Raw genomic sequence first — 24,284 nt, forward strand, 5'->3', positions numbered from 1 at the left:
AGAAAATAGGTTATCCAAGAGTCATTGTAAGGGAAAAATCAATAGGCAGTGTCTATTCACTTGGGCTATCAAAATCCTTGAAATTTGAACAAAAGTTTCACGTTTAGTGTACTGTAGGTTTTGAAATATCAGCGCTGGAGGCTTGGTGGGTACAAAATCACTATGCTGTGCATCCAAACGAGGTGAGCCTTGTGAAGCTGCTCGGCGCCCTCATAAGATGAGGTAGTGTCTTGGTGACCAGAATAGATTTTGTCCAAGGCAGGCAGTCCAGCAACATACTCTGAGAAACACCTGCTGTGCCAAGAGTAGGTGTGGCTGGTGGCTCAGTGTCCCCTCACGGCCCTGCTTCTTATCCTGCAGGAGGGTGGATCCCACGTGTCTCCTGCCCATGAAGTCCACAGTATCTCTGTCCCCATGTGGAAACAGACAATAATTTAATGGGGGAACTTCCTGGTGGTGAAATTTCGGCTGAGCGGGTTGCCTGGAATGTTAGAAGTTGTCTCCCATTCATCCATTCTTAATCCATACAATTTTCCCCCAGTGTGGTAAATGTGTCTTCGAATTTTCTTCAGGATGCCATACCCTGGGCATTGAACAGGCTCATATCAGCCCAACAAATCAAGACAGGCTTACCTCTCCAAGGTCTCTCTGTGACTGAATTCCTATGGCAGGTAATTGCCAGGTAACTGCTGGGTCTCCATCACTAGCCTGTGAGCTCTGGGCAAGGCACACACTGTGTTTTGTGGCTCACTGTCTGACAGCTAGTGTTAAAAAGAAATTTTAAAACACCTTTTAAGTATCTCGTTAATGAACAAAGAAATGAATATGTTTCTTTTATTGATCTAAGAGGTTTCTGAGGGATTTTAAAGGCCATAATCTTAAGGAATCCTTAAAGGAAACAAAACCAGAACACCCAAATCCCCCCACCCTCCTACTAGTAATTGTGTACTATGATGTTATAGAACAATTCATTTAATCAAGACGAGAGGGATGGTGATGGGGTATCACATGGCTGGTTGTGCTTTCTATGGCTTATCTAATTGAATTTTCATATCAGTCTTTGGGGTAGGGGATATTTTCCCCACTTTACAGTTAAGAAAACTGAGGCTCAGCGAAGAGTTGAGTACATTATCCCAACCCACAAACAAGGGAACCAGAGCTCACATCCAGATCTGTGATCACTGCAAAGCCATCTCTCAGGGCAATGGAAGAAGAAAATACCTGCATTCGAAGCAGCCTTGAACATGATCCTTCTAACTTTCATCATTGAAAAAAAGGACAGTATCTATATTCATAGTACAAAAACTATAGCAAAGCACTGACCTGTAGATTTTTAACTCTCCTTCAAATAGAAATAGAATGGAAATAAGATAAGCAAATCGAGTGCAAAAGATGCAAACAGTGGACTCTGGAATTAGGTATTTTATTTAACTCATCAAATAATACAAGTTAGTTTCAGGAAACAACAATCAAAATGTATCATGCTAACGATAGGTTAGAACCACATTTCCAAGAGGTCTAATGAAAATAAATGTTGGAAATAAATTACTTTGTGGAATACAGCAAATAAATAGATTTGTACAAAAAAAACCCCGTATATATGAGAAAAGAAATTTGAGGTTCCGGGGAAGGAGGCCTCATAGAGCTGGGGGGAAATTGGAAGTTGAAACTAATATCTGAAAGAGATCTAAGAAACAGCAGTCCATTCATGGAAATTAGCAACAGACAATCTAACTCCTTCCCCTTGACCCCTGGTTTTAGGAGCAATTTTGCCCCATACAGGCTGCGAGCAGAGCACTGCTCCTGACACCCACAGTCTAAGTGATCCAGATAATGGAATCGCACCGTCATTAGGAACCATGAAATTGCAATTCCTTGGGGATGGAGCGCTATCGCTCACTTACACAGAGAAGAACGAAGAATTAGCAGTGACTATGGAATACACGGGTTCTAATCCCACTCTGGAGCAGTTCTCAAGCCTAATGAATTATCTGGAGGAAGCTGAGCTCCAGTCAGACGATGTCACTCAAAATGCAATAAAGTAAAATAAGATAAACTTAAAAAAACACAGAACTTTAAAATGATAGCGAGATAATCCCCTGTTGGGGAAAAGCTGTAGAAGCAGCAGCCCAGTGGAGGTCATCTAGTTTTCCTTCTCTCCTGAAATGACACTGTCAAGTATGCAATTGGGATTCCATTTGAGGCAATTTGATCTAAATGGACTCATTCATTCATTCATTCATTCATTCATTCAATAGATATTATCTTAAAGGGACAGCACTTTTATAGACTATGACAGGTTGCTACTTGGGACCCATTCAACCCTTGGGCAGTTGGGTCCTCAAATGTCACTCAAGTCAGATAGAAGGCTGCACCTGAGCAGCCTTCTATCTTTGATGGTATCTTTGGAAACAATTTGGATATGGAGATACCTTCCCCCTGGAAGGGTAAGTGAAATTAGGATTTTTACCGTTCTCAATAGGACGACATCCCTCGAACCTGGTTGGCACTCACCCTCTGCAGTGCTGGTCCCTTCACGCTGAGCTCTAAAATCCTGGGCTGCACTCGAAAATCAAATAGGGGTTGCAGAGATCAATGACTGGTCTTGGCACACTGTAAGGCCTCGGATCTCAGCCTGGCCGATGTCCTTCCCTTTCACAAATGGCTTGGATTCCAAATTAAATCTCTCTGGGTGCTGACGCTTCTATTCTATATGTCTGGGGGCCGTAACTGGGGCTTCAGTTCTAGGGCATGATACCTGGGGAGAATACCTGGGGGAGAAATGGTCTTGACGGTGATGGTTAAACTATGTGACAGGGGCTGGACCGCCTTTTAAGGAAGAAGGGCTGTGGCTCCAAGGCCGAGGATTGATAGCACCCACTGGATTCTAAGTCTCTCCAAGTGCACGATCACAATGTGCTCGTGAGCAAGGGAGGGCAAATATGACATTAAGGTCTGGTTTCCTGGTAGGGAAATGAGTGCCCAAGAGAGAACTGACTCATCCAGGAGGGACCAACTCCATAATTTGTGAGATCCAAAGCAAAACAAAAATGTGGGGCCCTTTGTTCAAAAAGCAAGAAAAAAAAAATGCTTTTTTCCTTTCTTCCCTAGTGTCTCTCTCTCTCGACTTGTTATGATGTTTAAAATGTCCTAGTTAATGTCATTCGAAGTCAAGTCAAAATTTATATAGTTAGCATGAATTTTACCATTGATTTTTTATATCGTTCAGTGCCAGCGTTAAAGGCAAATATCAGAATATGTAACATGTGTGTGGACTCACCAAAATCATGCACCGTATTTTGTGGCTCATCTCAAGAGGATGCCTTGAGCAGGCCTGAAGAGACAAGCCAGACTCAGGAAGAATGAAAAAGAGGGCTCCCCCAGGCATAGGGCTGGGCAGTGGGGTATTCCCTCAGGCATGGGGGTTCTCCAAGGTAGAACTTAAACTTGCACTTGAGCCTAGCCGTTGGGTTCCCTTTTTGTCCTGCAGCTGGAGGAGCATGCTGTGCCCCAGGCGTAGGGCAGGAGGTCAAGCCGGGCATCTCTGCCTTCCACAGTCCCCCTGCTCCAACCCTCAGAAGATGGGCAACCCCAGGGGCACTGCTGCCTTACTACCAGGGTGCACTAGGTATACTAGGGACCTGGCTCGGGTGGGCTGGAGGCTTATCCCCACTCGGTCCTCCACTGAATGTGCCAGCCCAGGGAGGGGACTGCTGCCGTTGTGTGCCTCACCCCTCCAGATGCTCTGGTGTGCGCATGCCCGACCCTGATCCTTCCTGTGTCTGCGCCCAGGCTGGGGATAGGTTGGCAGCAGTTGCTGGGTGGAGGTGGGGAGGGGAAAGCCTTGTGGAACTGTGGTTCCAGGGAGCAGAGGAGCAAGTGGCTGAGAACTAGATCCCAGAAGCAGGGAGGTGGTAGGTGGCAGGGCTGTGTGTGAGCTGAGGCTCCAAGGCCCCAGTTCATGGTCCATTGTCCCATTGGATTTCACTTACAAAATTCAACTAGAAAGATAAAATTATTAAGAATTTCAAGAAAGTGACTACAGAGCATTAAACCTCAAGCCTGGGGCCTGAGTGTGGCATCCTCTGTGACTGCAGTAGTCACACGCCCATGTCACCAGCCCTGCATTCAAGACGACTCAGAAGCTCAGAACACCAGTCTTCTGGTCTTCTAGAAGGTTCTATAAACCAGGGGCTGCCATATTACGCCGAGGCCGTTGGCCTTTGCTTTGTCAGGAATGTTCCCTTTTCGCTGCCATGGATGACCAAAGTTGCAGAGACCTACCTTCCTGAGACTTTCCAGCCCAGCTTTCCTATTTTTTGGATGAGGAACCAAAGCCTGGAATAGGGTATGACCTGCATAAGGCCACTTTGTCAGGTTGGTGGCACAGCAGGACACAGAACTGAGTCCCTGAGGCCCAACTCAGCATGGAAGATGCCGGACTGTGGGAAAAGACCCAGGTCTCATGAGGTCTCCCTGCCGGGCTGTTCCTGGGTTTGCATTCCTTTCAGCCACGGCCACCAGGACTCAAGAGCCTTCTCAGGAGTCCCCTGTGGGCTCGGTGTCAGGGCGGGGTCTCTGGTTCTTTTTTTCATAAGATTCTGTTTCTCATAAGATTCTTTTGATGGAGGGAGTGGCCGGGGATGGTGGTTGGTAAGATCGTAGAGACTTGAGGACAGAAATGCTTTTCCCAGGTGACATTAGTAGCTCGGCTGAGGAGAGACTCAGGATATCCCCTGCCAATTCCTCAAAAGAGGAAAGATCTGACATTCAGAGGAAAAGAAGATCAGAGCTAACAGGGACAGAACTGAGTTTTCCTGTACATGTTGGTTTAAAAAATGCAACTGAGGAGCATTAGCCTCAGCGGTGTGAAGGGGCCAGCACTGCCAAGAAGGCCGGTGGCTTCCGGATGTGGTGCTGTTTGAAGTTACACCTCCTTGCACAGAGGACAGAAGCCCAACAGGGGCCTGAAGACCTGGAGTCCACTCCGGGTCCTGCCAGCAGATTTGCTGGGTCATCTCGGGCAGGTCTTGTCCCCTCTCTGAGCCCCATTTCCCCATCTGAAAACGAGCAGGTTGGCCTGAATGTCCCCTAAAGCCCCCACAGCTCCGGCGTGCAGTGAATCTGAGCTCATCTGCCTGGTTGGCTTTTGCCATCTAAACTGTCACGGAGGTGGCCGGCACAGAGCTCCCACGTCTCCTCCTTTGAAAACCCTTCTCTCCCTGGCTCTGTGGCTTTTATCTCTCCTCACAAAGGGGCCTGTCCGGAGGCCTGGAACGTGCAGATGCCTTTGCTGGGATGCCCAGCTCCTCCTGTCCCCAAATGCCACGTGCCCAGACATCAAAGATTCTGCACTGTCTAGCGGGTGGGAGGTGGGGAGGGTGCTCAAATCAGCCACATGCCCAAATCTGGATTCTGCTTCTATTTTCCTCTTTCCGCAAGGGGGTCAGAGAGAGGAGAAGAAGGAGAGAGACGCCTTTGAAAAGCGTCTCCTGTGCCATTCGCTCAGCAGTTCACCTTGCAGCTGAGCCCAGCGACACTCCCATGGCGCGCCTCTTAGCCACTCGGCAACTTTTTTCCCTTTTATGATATTTTGGGTTTCCGATTGCCTGCCAAGTCAAACCTTTATCATTTAATAGCAGAAAAAAAAAAAAATTCTCCAAGTCATTCCCAGTCTAAATGGTCCCTATTCCTGTCCCCTGCCTCTCCTGGCTGGTCCTGGATAAGGGGCTAATGCTGATAAGACTTACCCACTTGCAGGCAAGTGTCAACTGTACTTGAACTTGAACTCTAATGGGGCAGTTTTGCAAATGGAGTCATGACAATTGCCAGGGGAAATGAACACACAGCACCGCTGCTTTGCCGAGCAAGTTGTAGAGATGGGGCTGTCACTCAGGGGCAGGAGCAGAAGGCAGCAGAGACAGGGACATGGAGATGCGATTTCCACACCCTGAGGCCAGGCAGGAAGTCAGGACACTGGGAATGAAAAGCGCTTTCTGACCTCCATCCCCAGGCCTATGTGACTATCTTACTTGTTTTCTTACCTGTCTTTCTTACCATGTGTCTTTGGGGCCTGGAACAGAGTAGATGCTCAAGATTTATTAAATAGATGAATCAATTTGATTACACCTTTCATGCTGCAAACAGAGAAGGTTTATTTAGAAGTCTTGGGTACAATAATGAGCTCATTGAAACCATCTAGCTCTCCCCGCTCTGTAATTTCTTGGGAGGGGTAGGCTCGGATGAAGAAGAGGAGATGGAAATCAAGCAAATAAAGGCTCTCATGGTCACAGTGGCCTCTCTGTCCCCAGACCCATGGACGGGGCAGTGTGGGGAGGGTCTGCTCTGGGTGTAAACAATCCATTTCGGCCTCTTCCCCAACTGCTGTGCACTGCGGCAGCCTTGGTGCCCTCTCACCCTCAGCAGGGCTGGGGTGACACGAGGCTGGAGCAGCCAGTCCACTGAGGGCGGGAATCTGCTGGGCCCCAAGCTTAACTGTCCTAACTCCACCCCCTGCCCTCCTGCTCTCTCCCCTTCTTCTCGGCCAGGGCACTGCTGTGGGACGGACCTCTCCTTTGGCAGAGCCCATGTGTTCTGACTGTGTGTGGGCTCCTAAGGCAAAGCCGTCCCCAGACATGCATCTATTACCCCCAATGGTAGCTGATCCCAGGAGAAACCTCCAGAAAGCCGGTTGTAGAAAACCAAGGCCCCCTTTCCTTCTACCCCTTCTCCTGAAGACCACTAACTGCTCCCTTACATGGTGGATCTCTCCTCCCCCAAATCCAAAATCTGTCCACAGGAAAGGGTCAGACAACTGACCCAGAGAGCTCAGAGGCTGATGGGACCGAAGCTCTCTGGGGAAAATGACTCTGCGTTTTCCCAGGGCTTAAGGTCAGAAACCAAAGCGGCGAATCTTTAAAGGTGGGATTTCAGTTAGGTACCAGCAAAGAGGGTGACACTGTGCAGGGGCCAGGAGGACCTTACGACTGTACATCCCTCAGAGAGCCACGGCCTTGGCCGCTTCCTGCGTCCAGAGAGAAGCGCATGAGGGGCAGAGACAGTGGTCAGAGCCTTAGGGAATGGGGCTGGCAAGTTTCAGTTCCTGTGTGTCGCCCCAGCTTGTGGCTAATGCTTCTCCACTGGATTTGGCGACAGCCTCCATGCCACACAGAGGTGAAAGATTCTCCCTGCATTGTCGGCCCCTCCCCTTTCTGATGGTGTAAAACAGGGCAAGTTAACAGGAAAACGCAACATGGCAAGCCAAAGTGCCCAGCCCAATGCTGGGCATACAGTAGGCCTCTGTAAGTGTCAGCTGAGGGTACATCTGTGGCTTGGGTCTTTGGCAGAAACTTCTGGAGAGAAGCTGGAGCCTGAGGATGTATTTATTCTCAACTCTGTGGGGCCTCACCGCGCAAAAACATTTCTCTCCCAACTCAGGTACTTTTCCTGGCAAAATAAGTTAAAATCAAAAAAAGTTGAGGCAACAAAGAACAGAGCTGGAGAAAGGCCTTGCTCCCGCCCGCCCCAGTCCCCTCCTGAGCACACCTGGGGGAGGCCGGGGGAGGCCGGGGGAGGCGGGCTGCGCGGAGCGGAGCCGTCCTGCCCCCAGGAACAGTCCAGGCAGCTCTCAGCGGAGCCGCGTGTGCAGCCGATCGATGCGGGCTTCGGGCCGCGGAGCTATTATTCACGCCAAAGGGCCTTGTCGGGATGAAGGGAAGGAGGGGAGCGCGAGTTCACAGAATCATAGTCCGGGGCGCTGTTTGGCATTTCCCCCGCCTCTGTGATGCTCCGATATTTATGTGGCGTGAGTAACGAGGTGATTCGGGTCGAGGAAGCGCCTTCCCCACAGCGCACGCGCGGAGCCCCGCGAGGCCGGCAGCAGGGCCGGGGGAGACGCGGGCGGGCGCTGGCCCCGGGAGAGAATCACCTTTTCTTTCTCTTCCTTTGGCTCCTCCTGAAGGAGGCAATGATGGGCCCAGGGTGACACAAAGTGGGGCCTACTTGGCTGCGCCCCTCCCTCTTGCCTATTGCCTGGGGGGAGCCCCATTAACCACCTCCTAGCCCCTCGTGCCAGGGAATCCACCACCCTTAACATCCACAGCGTCGGCTTCTCGCCTCCTCACACATTCCCGAGCCACTTGTCCTGCCGTTTTGGTTTTGCTGCACCATCTTAATTTTTTCCCCATCCATCTTCGTGTGCCCCGCCATCTTGGTCTTGCCCTACCGGCCTGTGGTAAGCTGGCTCTGGGACGTTCACCTTGTTACTGCCTTGGAATGCTAACCGAGATGCGCAGTCTCTCTCAGCATGCTCTGTGTCTTCCTCCTTCCGCAACAGGAGAGGACAATGACCCTGACTCAATCACCCCATTTCAAGCCCTGGCTCCAATCAGACATACTAGTCTCTTCCCTGAGACTGGCTGCTCCTGGTTATCCTTCAACGTCTCCCTTCTTGGGTGAAATGCTTGTGATTTTAGGAACTTTTCTGAGCTGTCCACACAGTCACATGCTCCATTTAAAAAAAGGCTGGCATCTCGTCAGCCACCCGACTGGTCACATAACGTGGATGGCTTCTGGTCTAAGGCTGATGGGCCACAGGCAGAATAAAGCCATATAAACAAGAATGTCTCCTGGGATCTAGTTTAAGGTTAGTGAGTTACAGCATAGGGTGAAGTCAAGTTTGCGGGTTGGTGGCTTGTCTCAGTACCCTTGACCACTGTTTCTGGGAATCTGACTGGGGCCAGCTCACCACAGAGCTATCCTTGCATCTGAGAAATTGACTCTGAGTGTGTCTTCTGCTGAGTTGTGGAGGCCATCCCAAAGGTGGCAAGTTGTCATGAAGCTCATTTGGAATGGATTGGAATGGAATGAAATGGAGGCTTGAGGAGCCCCCCCCCCAACTGTATGTCTGCCATTTCTACGCTCACAGTGACGCATGAGGCTTGAGGCCAGGCCACCCCAGGCTCATGCCTACTAGGCCGGCCTTTCCCTGTAGGACCATCTGTCCTTGGGTAGGTAACGCTGAGAGATGCTGTGCTGAGCATGAAACATGTACCATCTATTCTCTTCACATCCATGGAGTCTAAGGGGTCCTCCGTCTCTCGGGGGATGGGTAGGTGGGAGTAGAAACAAGTTGGGAGAAGGGGACTCCCCATTCCCTGATATTGACCAGAATGCCCCAGCGGTGAAGTGCCAATGAACCAAGCCTCTGAGAGTGGCTTCCATGATTATGTGAACTTATTGAATCAAACAGGGTGACCAAATGCAGCCAGCAGTTATGGCATAGAGAAAGCCATTGACTTCTGACTTGGGATGATGATGATGATGATGATGATGATGATGATGATGATGATGGAGCTTTTCCCCTCAAGCTTATGCCCCATGGAAATAGTGATCATTTCACCAACGGCAAGTCACAGAAGGGAGAAAAGATGGAAGGTCAGTCCCAGCGAAGCTCTGTTCCTGTTGTCTACCAGGGAAGCACTGTTTGCAGTGAGCTCACTGACTGCACAGAGATGCCCCAGACATCGCCTCCTCACGCCCTATGCACTAGCCGACTGGACACACAGGTGTTCTTTTAAGAAGTCTCTCCTTACTCTCATTCCAGACCACAGTCCTCCAACCACACACTCAGCTAAATGGGCAAGCGAGTGGGACTCACAGTGGTTCCTTTGAAACAAGCCTCAGTCACAACCAAACGACTGTCCTTGGCTCTGAATACACATTTCTCCCAGGAAAGCCATGTCCACTCCCAAGCACAGAGTGACCCATTAGGCTAGCGGTTCAAACCAAAGAGACGAGGAAATCACTGCTTATAGTTAATTCTCATCTACGTAGACAAATGGCTATAAATATTTATAATGGGAAATTTCATCACTTAAAAATTCTGCCCTAAATTTCCAGCTAACTCCATGAAGAGTGCTTGCCGAACAGGTTGCAAATTAGGAACAATTATTTTTCTCTTCTGCATTTGAATAGAACTTACAGCAAAAGTCATTTAAAGGGGTTAACGTCAACCTTAATTAAATATTAAAGTGTGCCTGTACCTGCTGCTACCGTTGCCCCTTCGAATAAGATATAACCTATTTTTGACAAGTTTTCATCTTTCTCTGCGGAAGACGCTACATGAAACCAAATCAGTGGCAAAGAGGAGAGTAATGAATAATCTATTTCATATTCCAACAGTACCCAGAGCTCGGGGTGGAAACATATTCAGTCAGGTGATGGCGAGAGGCTGCTGGGGTACCACATGACACAGCTAATGTTTAAATAATAATAATAAAAAAAAGCGATAAACAAATCATTAGCCCTTAACAGTTGTTGAATGCAATTTGTTAATGAACGTAATGGTGGGGACTAATAATGAAAGAAAATAAAAACGTCTAAACAGGCGCCAAGTTGCTGGCGATGCGCAATTATTTCCTTGTCAAGTTTTTATGATTTAATGAGCCCCTCTGGGACTGACGGCTGTCAGTCAGTCGTGACTTTTTGACACCATTACAACTTCAAATACAGCAGCAGGCAGGCTGTTTTCCTCGGATTTGAAATACTGAAATGATCTGACAGTTTTAAAGAAAAGATGTGCAAAAAAAAAAAAAAAAAAGGAGGGGAGAGAAAGACAGTTGCTTTCCTTTCTTTCTCTTTCTTGCCCCCTCCCTTCTTCCATGGAGTAGATAATCTCTGGATGCTGTTTGGTAATGAAAACCCAATCACTGAGGTCATTATCTGATGAGGTTTTTGGAACAGGCAGGCTTTTTTCCCCGTCTTTATTTCTTTACTTAATGATAACCCTCAATGGGCTTGCCCCGCATGGGACGGCCAGGGCCGCACAATTTTGTTCACCATTAATTTCAGCCTTTGAAGCTCAGGGCTCAGAAGCAGTAGCAAAGCAAACCCCCCACCAAGCTAGTTCCAAAATAAGACAATCCAGCCTGCCTTAAACAGAATAGCAAATGGCCTCCCAGCCCAGGCTGGCAGCTGACGTCAAGCCCACTGCATTTGCAGGCATTCGCCTTCGACGTGGAACATTTAAAACTCTTTACAACTTAAGAGACTTTAATTAAATTGCTTTTGATTCTGGAGCAGGGTAGCATCTGCTTTATTTATTCTGTCAGGGAAACTGTTTAGTCTGCATGAATTTTATATGGCAAGGGCTTCTTCCTCTTCTTCCTCCTCCAAGTCTTCATCATCACCTCCCCTCCCCCGCCCCCGCCCCGGCCCGAACATCGTTTTTTAACAATATTCCCAACTTTAGAACTATTCATCAATTGAAGTCTACATATTAAGTTCCTAGAACCTTTCACAGATCTATGACCTGCTTTGAATTTGTGGGCTTTCTTCCTTCTCCATTGGAGCGGGGAAGTGGGGGAGGACAATTTGCCTCCCTTGGGGCTCCTTTGAGTCTCCCCTGCAGTATCCAGGAAGGCCAAGCAAGGAGTTCAGGGGACCTTTGGACCAGCTTCCTTCAAGGCACTTGCAAACATCCTAGGGGGTCGCCCTCAAGGTGGATTTGATGGGGCTGTTAGGCCGAGGGTTATCTGTTCATATTCTTCCCACTCTCCAGCTGAATTGGGGCAAAATCTCTGGCAAGCCCTGATAAAGAGCTAGAACCCCAAAGAAAAGGCCATCGTGAGGTGAGCAATTCACTCCTCGTGTCATCTCCTTCAACATGAACGCAAGGTTTTAGTGACACATTTCGGAGCAGGCCTGAGTCGATGCCCAGAACAATCTGCTTTGCTGGGTGCTCGGGAAAAGTCTGAAAACGTGGGGCATAGTTGGAAAAGTGGTTATGTGCTTTAGCTAAGATCAAGAGTTTCGAAGGCAGCCATCAGAGAGGCTGGGATAGTACTTCCACACCATTAGTGTTTCAAAATGAGAAGGCGGTTGGTTGGTTGGTTGTTTCCTTGCTTTTTAACGGTTTCTTCAAGGTGTTTGGCATGTATAGAATTCCGTTATCGGAATAAAAGATTCTTGCTGAGACGAATCCCTTAAGCTGATAGGAAAATCAGCACAGCCTTTCCACTACTCCACTGTCCTCCTTCGCTCTGCCAAAATCCCACACCATCCCTGCGAAGTTAAGGCTGCAGCTCTATTTACACAATACTAAATGATTTATCTGAACACTTGCAGGCCCTGGCCTGTTTCGGTAAGAACGGTTTCTCTGGTGGATTTCGCCATTCTGCATTTCCTCCCTAAACCAGAATGGTTCTCTTCTGAGTTGAAGAACAAATCTAGTGCTGTATCCAGGTGATCACCATCCATGGGCACAGGTGGTTAGCATTTTTTTATGAAGAGAACAGGTCTGCGTTTCAAGGATTCAAAGCTTCCAATTATTTTCAAAAGACAGTACGGACCTTGTAAGTACCTATGAAGTCTTAAAGAAAACCACATTTTGCTTCATGACTAGGGGGAAAATGACCTCAGCGTGGGCAACTCGAAGCCTGATCATAAATGAACTCATTTTGAACACAATTCCTGGTTACCCCGGACGGAAAGAAACCAAAGAAAATCACAAAGCATATTAGAGGTTTGAATACACAGTGAATTCAGGAAGGCTGTGCCGACATTTGTTAGTGAAAAAACTCAGGCCATCTTTTTGCAACACGCTGCAATCCCTTATTCTTTTAAAGGAGGTTAGTGTACATTTTCCATAAAGTTTAGTTCTAGTGGATCATCCTGTAGGACTCTACCATTTTTATAATCACATTTGAAATTTCACACTGATGGAGTCGTGTTCTTGCTCTTCCTGAAATATTCATGTTCTCTTTACATACTGGAGTGGATGTGGGGAGAACCTTGTCAGACCTTTTGCATGTATGAGGGCTGCTTTTGGCGGTGCAAATATTAAAACCGAAAAGATACAGGAATGCTTACACAGGTCAGGGGAGAGGAGGTCACAATTAAATACGGTGCCAGGGCTTTACTTTGCCAGCAAATTCCAGGGAGTATGGGATTTTTGGAAGGTAAGGAAATATTTCTTGTAGCCAGTAATCAAAGTTGTGAAAAGTGGATATTGGGCAGGCTCAGCAAAAATATTCTTGGGCGTAGAAAAAAATTATGCATAGAAAAACAGAGAAAGTGCTAAGTCAATTTCCTGTACATCTGACATTAAATACCCACCTTTACAATGAAAGCACTCAGGCAGGTTGACTCTATCCATTATGCCTGGGTAGAAACAGGACTGGTTTGCTGGAGCCGGTCACTTGTGCTGGCCTCTGCTTTTCTCTGCATTTTTGTCCTCAGACATCACAGAAGGGCAGTTCGGTGACAAGAGGTGTGTGACAAACAGCACAGTCTGTCAGAAGCCCCAGTGATTCACTCATCATGTCCTCTCCCAAACCATGACCCCTAACATGTCCACAGGGCAAGAAAGAATGTCACCAAGGCTATTTTGGTCAGTAGATGAAATTACCAAAAGGCAAATAAACATTTACCTTCCCTTATAAAAAACAAATCTGGGTGAAGACAAACCTAGAAAAGGAAACCAACCCACATGCAAACAGGAACAAAAAATATTTTTACACTCTTTGCACTTCAGCTGAGCAGTGGTGAGAGAGAGGGAGGGTCACTCAGGGCCTGTCATCGCAAAAGAATGATTCATGTGACCGTTTTGTCTTAATTACTCAGAGCACGCCGTTGTTGCTGTTTTTCAGGGAAGAGCAGATACATCAGTGTCTTCTGACAGAAAAAGTGATCGCCATCAGGATGGTGATGACCAGGATGATGGCCAGGATGACGACCAGGATGCGGTTCTGGATGATTCTAGGAGACAGCAAAGAAAAAAAGAAAAAACCCATACAGATCATTGGAGGCCATTCTGACAAGGATCACCCAAGATCAAGCTGGCTAATCAAATGATGGCTTTGCAGGTGGAGGTAGAAAGCCGCAATGTGGGGTGTGCGTGCGTGTGTGTGTGTGTGTGTGTGTGCACGCGTGCGCGCGCGCGCAGCTTTTTGGTTCTACAAACGATCCACAAAAGAAATGAATGACTCCACAGTGATTGTCACGCTGCACTCGGAGAAATGCTTCCTGCGAAACTGAAGCAAATCAAATGGCTTTCTAGGTTCGGAGTACCATGTAGTAATCTTTAAGTGATCAAGGGCCCCAACGAGTTTCTCTTTTTAATTTAAAATGTTTTTGTTTTTTTATTTTTTTTACAGTGTTTCCCATTAAGGTAAAAGACTTCCAAGGAAACGTATGCCAGTAAGGTACTTACCTGTACAAAAATACCTGGAGAAAAGTAAAAGAAAGATTTGGGAAGAAAGGGACAGGATTAAGAAGCAAATGTCAAACGTGCAGCTCAGGCTGCGAAACTGTCATCTGTCACTGGGGCTCACTCTCTGTGATGCCAGGAGGAAACGTTGTTTGCTCCAGAGCCAAAAAAAGACGGAAATGAGCAATAATACAAAGTCCCTAAGTGTCTCGTGTGCTTTGGTTGGTGGGTCCTCATCCCCAGGGACTCCAACGCCCTCAGCTCTGGTTCTGGCAAATGCGAAGTCAGGAGAACCGAGTGGAGACACCGCTCCATGATGCATGCAGAGAGCTTCTGATGAAGTTGTTTCATAATTTGTTACCTCATTCTGAGCAAAGAGGTCGAACATCAGAATGCTTTGTTGAGACTTTCAAAGGGAACTGAGGTCAAACAGCCTCGCCCGCGCCCACTCCTACAGAACCAAACACCCAGGAACAGAGACAGTGTGGCAGTCGAGCTGGCCGTCCACCTGGCTAAGAACCCATAGCAAACTCCATCTGCCTGTCCTCCAAATATCAAGCAGAAAAAGGTCTGCTGTCTTAGTCTAGATCTGGATCACTGTACTTACGGATCACATCCACAAGAAAAGCCAGGTGAGACCAGCCAGGGCCCCAGTTTAACAGAGGCCCCACCCTCCTACTTTGCGGGGCGTTCGCAGCCTTTTCTAGCTTCTATATGAGTTTCTTTCACTTGGAAGGATGACGACACACACCCTTGTGGTTTCAGTTGGATTCCTCTTACCCAGCCCCTTCTTCCCCAAACCTAAATGGATGGATGCAGACGTTCACATCAGACAGGCCCACTCCCTCGTGGCCCCCTGGAAGGACTAGCTCCCTCTCCTCCTGACAGGTTACAAAATGATCACATTTGCTGACACGTCTTCCGCAAAACTGCTTTAGTGTCTGTGTCCACTTTCCTCGAAGGAGATGAATGACCCGCTCCGTCCTCATTCATCACGTACGGCTCGGCTAAGATCTGTCTCGTTTATTTCTTCCCTTCCCCACTAGAAAGGCTGTGCCCCGACATTAATTCTTCTGCGATGACAGCTAATTCAGACTTAACAGGCCGTATTTACTCAGGAGGCAGGAAGATTCTCTGTCCCCAAAATAAATAAATAAGAACGGGACTTCATGCCTTGTTAAACTGAAGCTAATTATGAATGCTCTTCGGTGCTACTTGGTGGCTTGATTTAAAACCCAAATTGATTTTTTCCCCCTTTTTTTCTGGAAGGGGCAGAAGTCTTCAGAACAGTCCTTACACATCCCGCTTGCCCAAGTCACTGTCACAATCTCTATTTACCACAGTCACCCTCATCAGATTTGCAAAGGAAATCAGCAAAATTGAAACTCAGCAGTGAAACAGATTAAAAGCATGAAAACTCTTTAAAATTCTGCCTTAAGTACGCTTCGGTAGCGTGTCTCTTGGTTGACAACCATTTTATTTGTGGGTTGAGGGCCCCAAGGCATCCATGATGCTCATTTATAAAGGATTAACTGTGGGTGTTGCTTGTTTAATCGGAAGCACGGTTAGAAAAATGAATACACAGGAATCCTAAATCCTCGGCTCTTCCCTGGCCTTCCATCATCTAGAGCAACAAGGAGTGCATTTCACCCGAGATCTTTCCTAACGACTCATATCTTTAGTTCACTCAGCAGACACCCCATCCCAAGATGGGCAACCTCACCGCTGGGTCGCAGACCGAATTGCTGACTCCCTCCTGGGTGGGTCCGCGGTCACCTCTCCAGCCCCAGCCTATGGTACAGTTACTCAGAGGCATTCACACGGAACTGTCCAAAGGATGACAATGAAAGAATGCAGCCTCCATAACTGTCATCCTTCCATTCAAGGGAGAACGGAGATCTGTGCGAATCTGATTTGCAAGAAAATCTCAGGGAGTCTGTGTAGAAAAGGCCGAAGCTGAAAGTAGAAGTAAAACCCCCCAGGGATGAAATTTCATACCATCGTGCCTTCTCAGAGCACTCCTGGGTCCTCTCTGCGAAGCGAGGGAAGGAAATGGTCCTTGTGGAACTGAGGTGTGTGCTGGCCGTAGCGGAGGTCAGCGGGAGAGAGCATTTGCTTTCAAACCAAAGGCTGGCAGATATTTGGGATGAAGGGTATAGAGGGGCGAAAAGGGAGCTGGAGAAGCCAGAGTGAGAAGTAAGCTTGAGTCTGGCTGGACCATCAACCCAGCTTTGGACTTCAAGCGTGTCGGGCAGATACAGTGCCTCTGAGGACCAGCGAAATGAGCTGTTGGGACTCCTGAATGGACAGGATGGAGCCAGCCTGGAGTGGGGAAAACGGAGGCTGGCGTTGGTTAGCCCCATCTGTGAGGAAGCCTGAGCAGTCAGAGCCAGAGGCTGCTGGCAGGTAGTGCCGTAGGGAAAGCAGAGAGGAATGCAGAGTTTGGAGAGAATCAGAAAAACAGACAGGAAGAGGAGTTCCCAGCCGGTGAGCCAGAAAAGGAACTTTGGGGAAGCCCAAAGTAGCTTCCTTCTTAACTTTGGGCAAGGAGGGGTAGATTTATGTTCCACTAGGTATGTGGCAAGCAGTCTTAATCTCCCTTTTGAAAATGCAAAGTGTGTTTACCCAGTAAATAATTTAAGAAGGAATATACACTTGAAAGAAGACATCCATTGAACCAGCTAGGCTAAATTGCCTCCAGGCAAAAACTTGTGCATTTGCATGCTGCATTCTATTAAGTGAGCACACTGTGGCTTTAAAAGAATGCAGAGCCAAATTAAAAGGAATGTGGGCTCGAAACATCAAGGATTCTCCAAGTTTACATTATGAATCACAGTGCTGTTGATACAAGATGAATTAACCATTTACTTTGAGGGCGAACTCACAAAGTACTATTGAAAATACTGATCCTATGTGGAACCCAGGGAGCAGCGAACCTTTCCAGTGCAGTCCCCGCCCCCTCTGGAAACAAGCTCTTGCGTGTGGCAGCCGGAATCACACAAGACTGGTTAGCGTGAAGGAGGCAGGCAAGGCACCTGGCACGGTTCTCTGCTCTTGCTTGAGTCCAGAAATTCCACTGTAGCAGGCGTTGCCACCACTCACTGGTATCCAGTCCGGCTCTACTTCTAGGCACAGGCTGCCCTCACCTGTCCTTTGATGTTAGGCGTGGCCATGCAACTTGTTTTAAGTCAATGAAATGGGAGTAAAAGTCCGGGCATCACTCGCAGGTGGAGGCCTTTCACTCCCAGTGTGCGACTCTCTGGCCGGCTCTACCCTTGCTTCTGATTCAGGAGGCTGTATGTTCCAGGCGTGCAGTTACAGGATGGCGGCGATGCCTTCTGCCTGAATCCCTGAGTCATCACATGAAGGACCATTGCCCTGGAGACTCACCTGGACTCAGAGAGAACCTGTGCTAAGCCGATCAGATTTGGGGGTTGTTCGTTGCTGCAGCGTGACATAAGCTATCTTGAGTGATGCACTACTGCCTCCCTGCTCTGACAAGATGGGGGGGTCTGACCAAGCCAAGAGAGGATCTGGTTTAATGCATTCCAGAAGCCAAGGTATGATGACGGTTGATAGAACTTCCTTTAAGAATAAGTTTTTGCCTCATGGTTTTCAAAAGCTGGGATCCTCTTCTGTCTGTACTTGTTGTAACACGTTTCCCTAAAGACTCAGGTGCTTCCTCTAGCTGTAACCGATGCCATCGTGTGCTGACGAATGAAGGTATCACACGTGATGTGCAGCTAGGCACTCTGCTTCCCATGTATAACAGACGTATGTTGGCTGCATTCATTTATTCATTCCACGCATCTGACGCTACCCTAGCCCCAGGGGTAGAGCTGTGACCTAGGCTAAGATGGTCAGTGTGTTCCATGATGCTGGTCACAGTGACTGGATCAGGAGCTGGCGTGTGACTTAGGCCAGTCCGATAGAGTGAATCTCAGAAGCTTTGCTTGGGATGCTGGGTCGTCTAGACTGTGTGGTGTGTGGCTGTTAGGCCTAGGCCTGCTGTAGCCACTTTGTTTCCGCAAGGAAAGCCAGCCTAAGAAGGAAACTGGAAGATAGCAGAGCCGAAAGAAGGGCAGAGAAATGGAACCCCAGTCCTGGAGACATGAGGAACCTCTATCTCAAACCATCCTTGCTTTGGACTTTTAGTTATATGAGAAAACAAACTTTATTTTTCAAATTAGTTTGAGTTAGCTTTTCTGTTATCTGTGCCCAAAAAGCATTTTTAGGTTGATCCACTCTCATTCTAAAACCAAGTCCGTGATCTATTTTCCTCACCTCTTCCAAGAAGAATTTTCTGACCTTGCCCCTCCCACCCTTCGACGTCCTTGTGTAGTATCTCTCTCACCCTGATTGCAGTTTATGATTTCCTGTTTCTGTGCAGGTTTCTTCAATAAAAGTCCGAATCCCCTTTGTCTTTTGTATTCCCAGTGCCTAAAACAGAGCTTAGCATAGAGATTCTCAAAAGAGGGGGAAAAAAAGCTTGCCAAATGCATGAATGAGAGACTCTACCCACATGTGCTCCCTGAAGGTTCATGCAGTACTTTTTCTGGTTTCTGAGGGCCGCTTGCAGACAAGCATAGCTTCAGGAGTTAGCTATTAGCTACCCTCCTATTAAGGATGCCAGCAGTGTCCAAACCCTTTTACAAGCCTGCATTCATTAGCTGGAGAGTGCATGACACTCTACAGGTTCAGCGCTCTGTCCTGCACATGCCTTCCTGCCTGGCCGACCGGGCCCGTATAATGATGCCCCCACCTTTGGGGTCTGACAGAACAGTAACAATTGGCGGGACAATTAGCAACCATGAGAGCACAAGATAAACTCCATGCAAAGGAACCTGTACCTGTGTCTCTCTAGGAACTTCCCAAAAACAAGGGCCAAGGGAAAGGCTATCCAATTCTATATCCAATTCAATGTTAGTTGAAAGAAATGAAAACAAGAGTAGGAGAAAATGATGCATTGTTATCAGCCTCTAACACTACCTTGAATTTGAAGCATTCTTTTCAAAGCTGGGTACGTGGTTACCTCTGAGCTAGAGCTGTGTGGTTATTATGCCCCTGATTATATCCATCCAGAGTCTTCTAGGTCCTGCAGCTTTGAGAGGAATCCCCAGCCTCGCCTCAGGAATTCGAGGGGGCCTGATACCACTCTCTGATCCCACAGGTGGGCATATGGCTCAGGCAGGCCCAGTTAACTATAGCTCTCTATCCCTTACACAATCATTTATTCAGGAATTTGGCATGCCACTCAAGCTAGATAGAGTCCTCTGGGGAATTCTCCTAGAAAATCAAGAAAAAGGTGCTCTCTTCACTGGGATTGACTGCAGGGACAAGGGAAGCCTACAGCTGCTGGGAGCCATTTGTATTGCCATGCAGGAGGGGAGTCATCCGGGGGATGTCAACATAGCAACGCAGAGCCCAAAGATGGAGAAAAAGAGATGGACTCTTGAAGGCATCATTTGAGCCCCAGATCCTGCTGTGTGCCTGAAGAGCCACTTTTAAACTTTCCAGTTACAGGAGCCAGATGACCCAGCACCCCAAGCAACACCTCTGAGATTCACTCTGTTGGATTGGCTTAAGTCACATGCCCGCTCCTAGTCCAGGGGCAGTTGGGGCTTCTCTCACTTTTAACCACACCGATTGTACTGATTTGAATAGTGTCTCCCCCAAAATTCACGTCTACCTTGAACCTCAGAAAGTGACCTTATTGGAAAATAGGGTCTTTGCACATGTAACTCATTAAGGATCTTGAGATAAAATCATATTGTATGTAAGTTGGGCCCTAGATCCAGTGACTGGTACCTTTAGAAGACAGGACACAGAGAGACACAGAGAGACCCAGGGAAGAAGGCCACGTGAAGTCAGAAGCAGAGACTGAAGTGATGCTGCCACAAGCCAAGGAATGCCTGCGGCCGTCAAAAGCTGGGAGAGGCGAGGCAGGATCCTTCCCTAGAGCCTCTGGAGGGAGCCTGGCCCTGAAAACTCCTCGATTTCTGACTTCAAGCCTCCAGAATTGTGAGAAAACACATTTCCGTTTTAGGCCACCCAGTGTAAGGTACTTCGCCACTGCAGCCCTGGGATACAATTTCTCAGCGTCCTAGGATCCAGACCAGACCTTCAGGATGCCTGTTCTCCAGGTCTCCGCCTGCTTCTCCGTTGCTGCATCACCCGACCGCTGTGGATCTGTACAAAGGACGGGATGGTCTCGGCCTGTTTCTACGAAAGCTTTGCCAACAGCTGTGGGGCTCGCAATCTTCAGAAGCTATTGGTTCTTTCACATTACAGAATGAGAATTTCCAGTCGTGAGCCGAGCAGGCAGCTGCCCACAGCTATGTGAGATGAGGGAGCCAAGAGGACTGTCCACCAGGACTCCTGCTTCTGGGATGAGACGTTTAAAATAAGAAGAAAACCAGATGTTATCCCTGATCCAACTCACTAAGCCATCGTCCACCATTAATAGTCTGGCTTACCGACCTTAGTTTAGGAGTTGTCAATGACTCAGGGGGCCCCGAGGGAAGAGGACACGGGAGAAATCAGGTTCGATAGGTGACGAAATGAGCACGCAGGAGCCAGCCCCCGAGCCACAGCACACCTGTGTCAGGTCCTGAGCGAGGCTACAGTAGCTTTACCCCATTTCCAAATTTCTACTCAGTTTAATAGGGATCAGCAAACTTTTTCTGTAAAGGCAAGATAGTAAGTTATCAGTTTGCTAGGGCCGCCATAACAAAGTACCACAAACCGAGCGGCTTAAATAACAGAAACGTATTGTCTCATGGTCCTGGAGGGCGGAAGTCTGAGATCGAGGTGTAGGCAGGCTTGGCTCCTCCTGAGGAAGGTGAGGAAGAGTCTGTTCCAGGCCTGACTCCTGACCTCTGGTGCTTTGCTGGCCATCTCTGAGGTTCCTTGGCTTGTAGAAGTATCACCCTGATCTCCGCTTTCATTCTCACGTGGTGCTCCCCCTGCGTGTGCGTCTATGTGCAAATTCCTTCCTTTAGTAAGGACACTAGTCTTGGATTAGGGGATCACCCAGCTGCAGAATGCCTCAACATAACTAATTATATCTGCAAAGACATTATTTTCAAATCGGGTCACATTCTAAGGTACTGGGAGTTGGAAGACGTGAGGTGGGAGATGGGGACACAATTCAACCCATAACAGTAAATATTTTAGGCTTTGTGGGCCATGTGGCCCATCGCAATTACTCCCCTTGGCCCTGGTGAGAAAGCAGCTGTGGATAGTATGTAAATGAGTGAGTACGGCAATGTTCTATTAAGACTTTCTTTACAGACACTGAGATCTGAATTTCATATAATTTTCAGGTCAACAAATATACTTCTTTTGATTCTTTTTCAATCATTTAAAAATGTAAAAGCCATTTTTATCCTGTGGGCCACAGGAGAACAGACAATGAGCCAGACTAAGCCTGTCATCTGCAGCTTGTCCATTCTTCGTCTGAAAGCTACCTAAGGTGGGCCCTCCTCCGCTGGAGATTGGGGACTGGTCCTAGGACCCCGCCCAGATGAGTATGACAAGTCCAGCCAAGTCCCTCTGAAGAAAAAAAGGAAACCTGAGTCCCTTCTCTGTGGGAGCTTATGGTGTCACAATGAGCAATCAATTACAGAAGCCTTACAACAGAGGACGTAATTAGAGTAATGCCAAGGCCAGGGCAATTTGTTGTGTGCCCGCAATCCTGGATCTGCCTGGGGTGACCTGGAGCAAGTTATTCCATGACACTTGGCTTTCAGTTTCTTCCCAAGCAGAACAAGCCTGCTCACACCCACCCCAGGGAGAAAAGGATTAGCTCATTAAAGATTATAAAGCACTTTGAAAAGGTAAAGCCCTTTACATGTGTGCAGTCAGCAAATTATTCTGAGAAAGGAGATGTCACTTCAGGAAAGGTGAGAGGAGAGAGGAAAGTTGTCAGTGGCCAAGAAACTGCCACTGGAAACTTCCAGTGGCCGCTGTGGGAGGCAGGAGTCCTGGAAGCTGCTGCCTCCCCAAGCCCCCCGGGCTTCACGTTCCCACAGTCCACTGTCTATCTAGGCCTCACGTCGACACTCTCCTCAGCAGGGCCAAGCTTCTCCCTGAGGTGGTGGCAAAAACATCAAAAGCGAAGGCAGGACGTCCACTGGCTAGCTCAGGGATCCCTTCCCAGCCTGGGAAGGCAGCCAGCACGCACCTGTCGGAGCTCATGGATAAGTTCGATGGGTTTTGATCAGTGATACGTAGTTACATTGCACTCTGTGTCGCCAAACATATACATCGAATTTCAGCCTGGGTACCAAGGCCACTGCCATTCTTCAATATAAAGTCACTGATGGCAGGGGGCCTGTGAGTGGCTTTGCTGGCTACTGGGCTTTCATATAGGATCAAGGCAGTTCACTTCAATCAAGGGGCTGGGGAAGGACTTGAAAAGAGAATTAAATAACGATGCTCTAGAAATACAAGGTATACTTAATCGCTCCCAAGTTTGCAGCTGGCTAGGCTAGAAAAGGTCTCTACACCCTAGCCTGGATTGCTCATTTTAGGGCTGAGGACCCTGAGGCTCTGAGAGGCGAAGGGAGGCGCTCAAGTCAACCGGATGGGGCACAGCCAGGTCCTCAGACCCAGAGGCTCCTTGTTTCGCCGTGATACTCATTCTCATTCGAGTGGCCAGTGCCACGAGGACGACTGCACATAACGGCAATTCAAAACGTGTCTGGTGCTGTTGGGACCATTTAACAAAATTAAGGAAGAAAACTCACAACCCGGCAGTGGTTCCCCGCCTCTCCCTGGGCCCAGCGCAGTCCCGCCTCTACGTGAGATGAAGCGGGGCACGGACGATCGAGAACACGGTTCCCAAACTCCAGGCTGAGGCCGAAGCGGAAAAGGAAGAGCAGCAGAGGAGGCCGAGTTTTCTTGAAAACGAGGTCACTCGGGCTGCGGAACTGCCCTTTTCTCTGGCACTGTGTCCTTTCTCTTGTTTTCGTGTTCCCACGTCTGTTAGTTTATAGAGTGATGGTGAAGGAGATGGCAGGTATTTTCCCTGATGTACTTATTTGGACCTTGGAAATGGACTTTCTCCTTAGAAACGATTGTTACTTGGCAAAATAAAAAGTGGACAATCTTCCGTCAGTCCTCTATTTGGAAAGAAAAAGTCCTAATCCAAGAAATGCGAAGGCTCGTAAAGCCAGAGCTAGAACATTCCATCACGTTCTGCCCTCTGGTGATGCCTCCTTGGGCCTCTCCAGCGTGGGGCCCATGGTGATGGCCATAGCGCCGACGCCGGTGACGCGAGGGACGTCGATGCCAGCAGCGACACTCCACCAGCAGCGCCTTTTAACTGGGTAGTTAGTCCTGGCTGGAAGCTGTTCCGGCATTTTCTACATGTTATTGAATTCTCAAAACAATCATATGAGGTGGAGACTATTATCAACCCCATTTCTACAGAGAACTTACCCGAAGCCCTAACCCCCGTCTCCAGTCCTATATTTCATCCCTGCAGGTCATGCAACTTACAAACTGGTTACTTATCTAACGGGTCTGTCGTAAGTTCTCTAGCAGACTCTCTGTGGTTGTCTGAGGGCGAGTCTTTGGCATCTCCATCTTTATATTCTTCTTTTTAGACATAGTGATTGGGTATGCAAGTTGATTTTTGTTGAAAGCACGCAACACTAACCAAAGAACTCTTTAGCCTGGTGTAAATATACAGTAACTTATTAAGATAATATTCATTTTTGTTCGGTAGCATATTTCATCAGTTTTCTTCAGTCACAGGCACACTGGCGGTGTCCTTTCCGCCTCTCTTCTAGGTAAGTGCATGATCGCCTGATCCCTTACCAGCTTTGGGGACAGAGAGAAAGGCAGTCGTCCTCTGGAGGCTGCTCACCAGGGACTGCCCATTACCCGTGGCCTTGCGCCACGTGATTTTTTATTATGGATATGCTACAGAAAAATTCTGCATCTACTGAAGATTTAATTTAATGCATCTGTTGGAATAGAGTGCTGGACACAAAAGAAAATTGGGTGGATCAGCTAGACTCACTGTGTGATCTTGGAAAAAGACTAAATGCCTCTGTTTGTGACTTTG

The 24,284-nt window shown here is 48.1% G+C and overlaps 1 protein-coding gene across 5 annotated transcripts in view; it reads right to left on the reverse strand.

Annotated features, from left to right (window-relative positions):
- The window catches only part of VTI1A (vesicle transport through interaction with t-SNAREs 1A), a 348,076-nt gene that overhangs the window by 7,093 nt on the left and 316,699 nt on the right, over positions 1 to 24,284 (reverse strand). For 4 of the 5 annotated variants that reach the window (XM_039871212.1, XM_039871216.1, XM_039871210.1 and 1 more), the window contains one exon: positions 10,732 to 13,758. The exons of the other annotated variant lie outside the window; for it this stretch is intronic. In XM_039871212.1, the coding sequence (XP_039727146.1) occupies positions 13,665 to 13,758 (94 nt within the window). In that variant the 3' untranslated portion in view covers positions 10,732 to 13,664. Of the gene's footprint in view, positions 1 to 10,731; positions 13,759 to 24,284 lie in introns of those variants that run through there. 5 annotated transcript variants of the gene reach the window in all.

The sequence above is a fragment of the Pteropus medius genome, unplaced genomic scaffold (assembly GCF_902729225.1).
Source record: "Pteropus medius unplaced genomic scaffold, Ma_sr-lr_union100, whole genome shotgun sequence".
NCBI lineage: Eukaryota > Metazoa > Chordata > Mammalia > Chiroptera > Pteropodidae > Pteropus > Pteropus medius.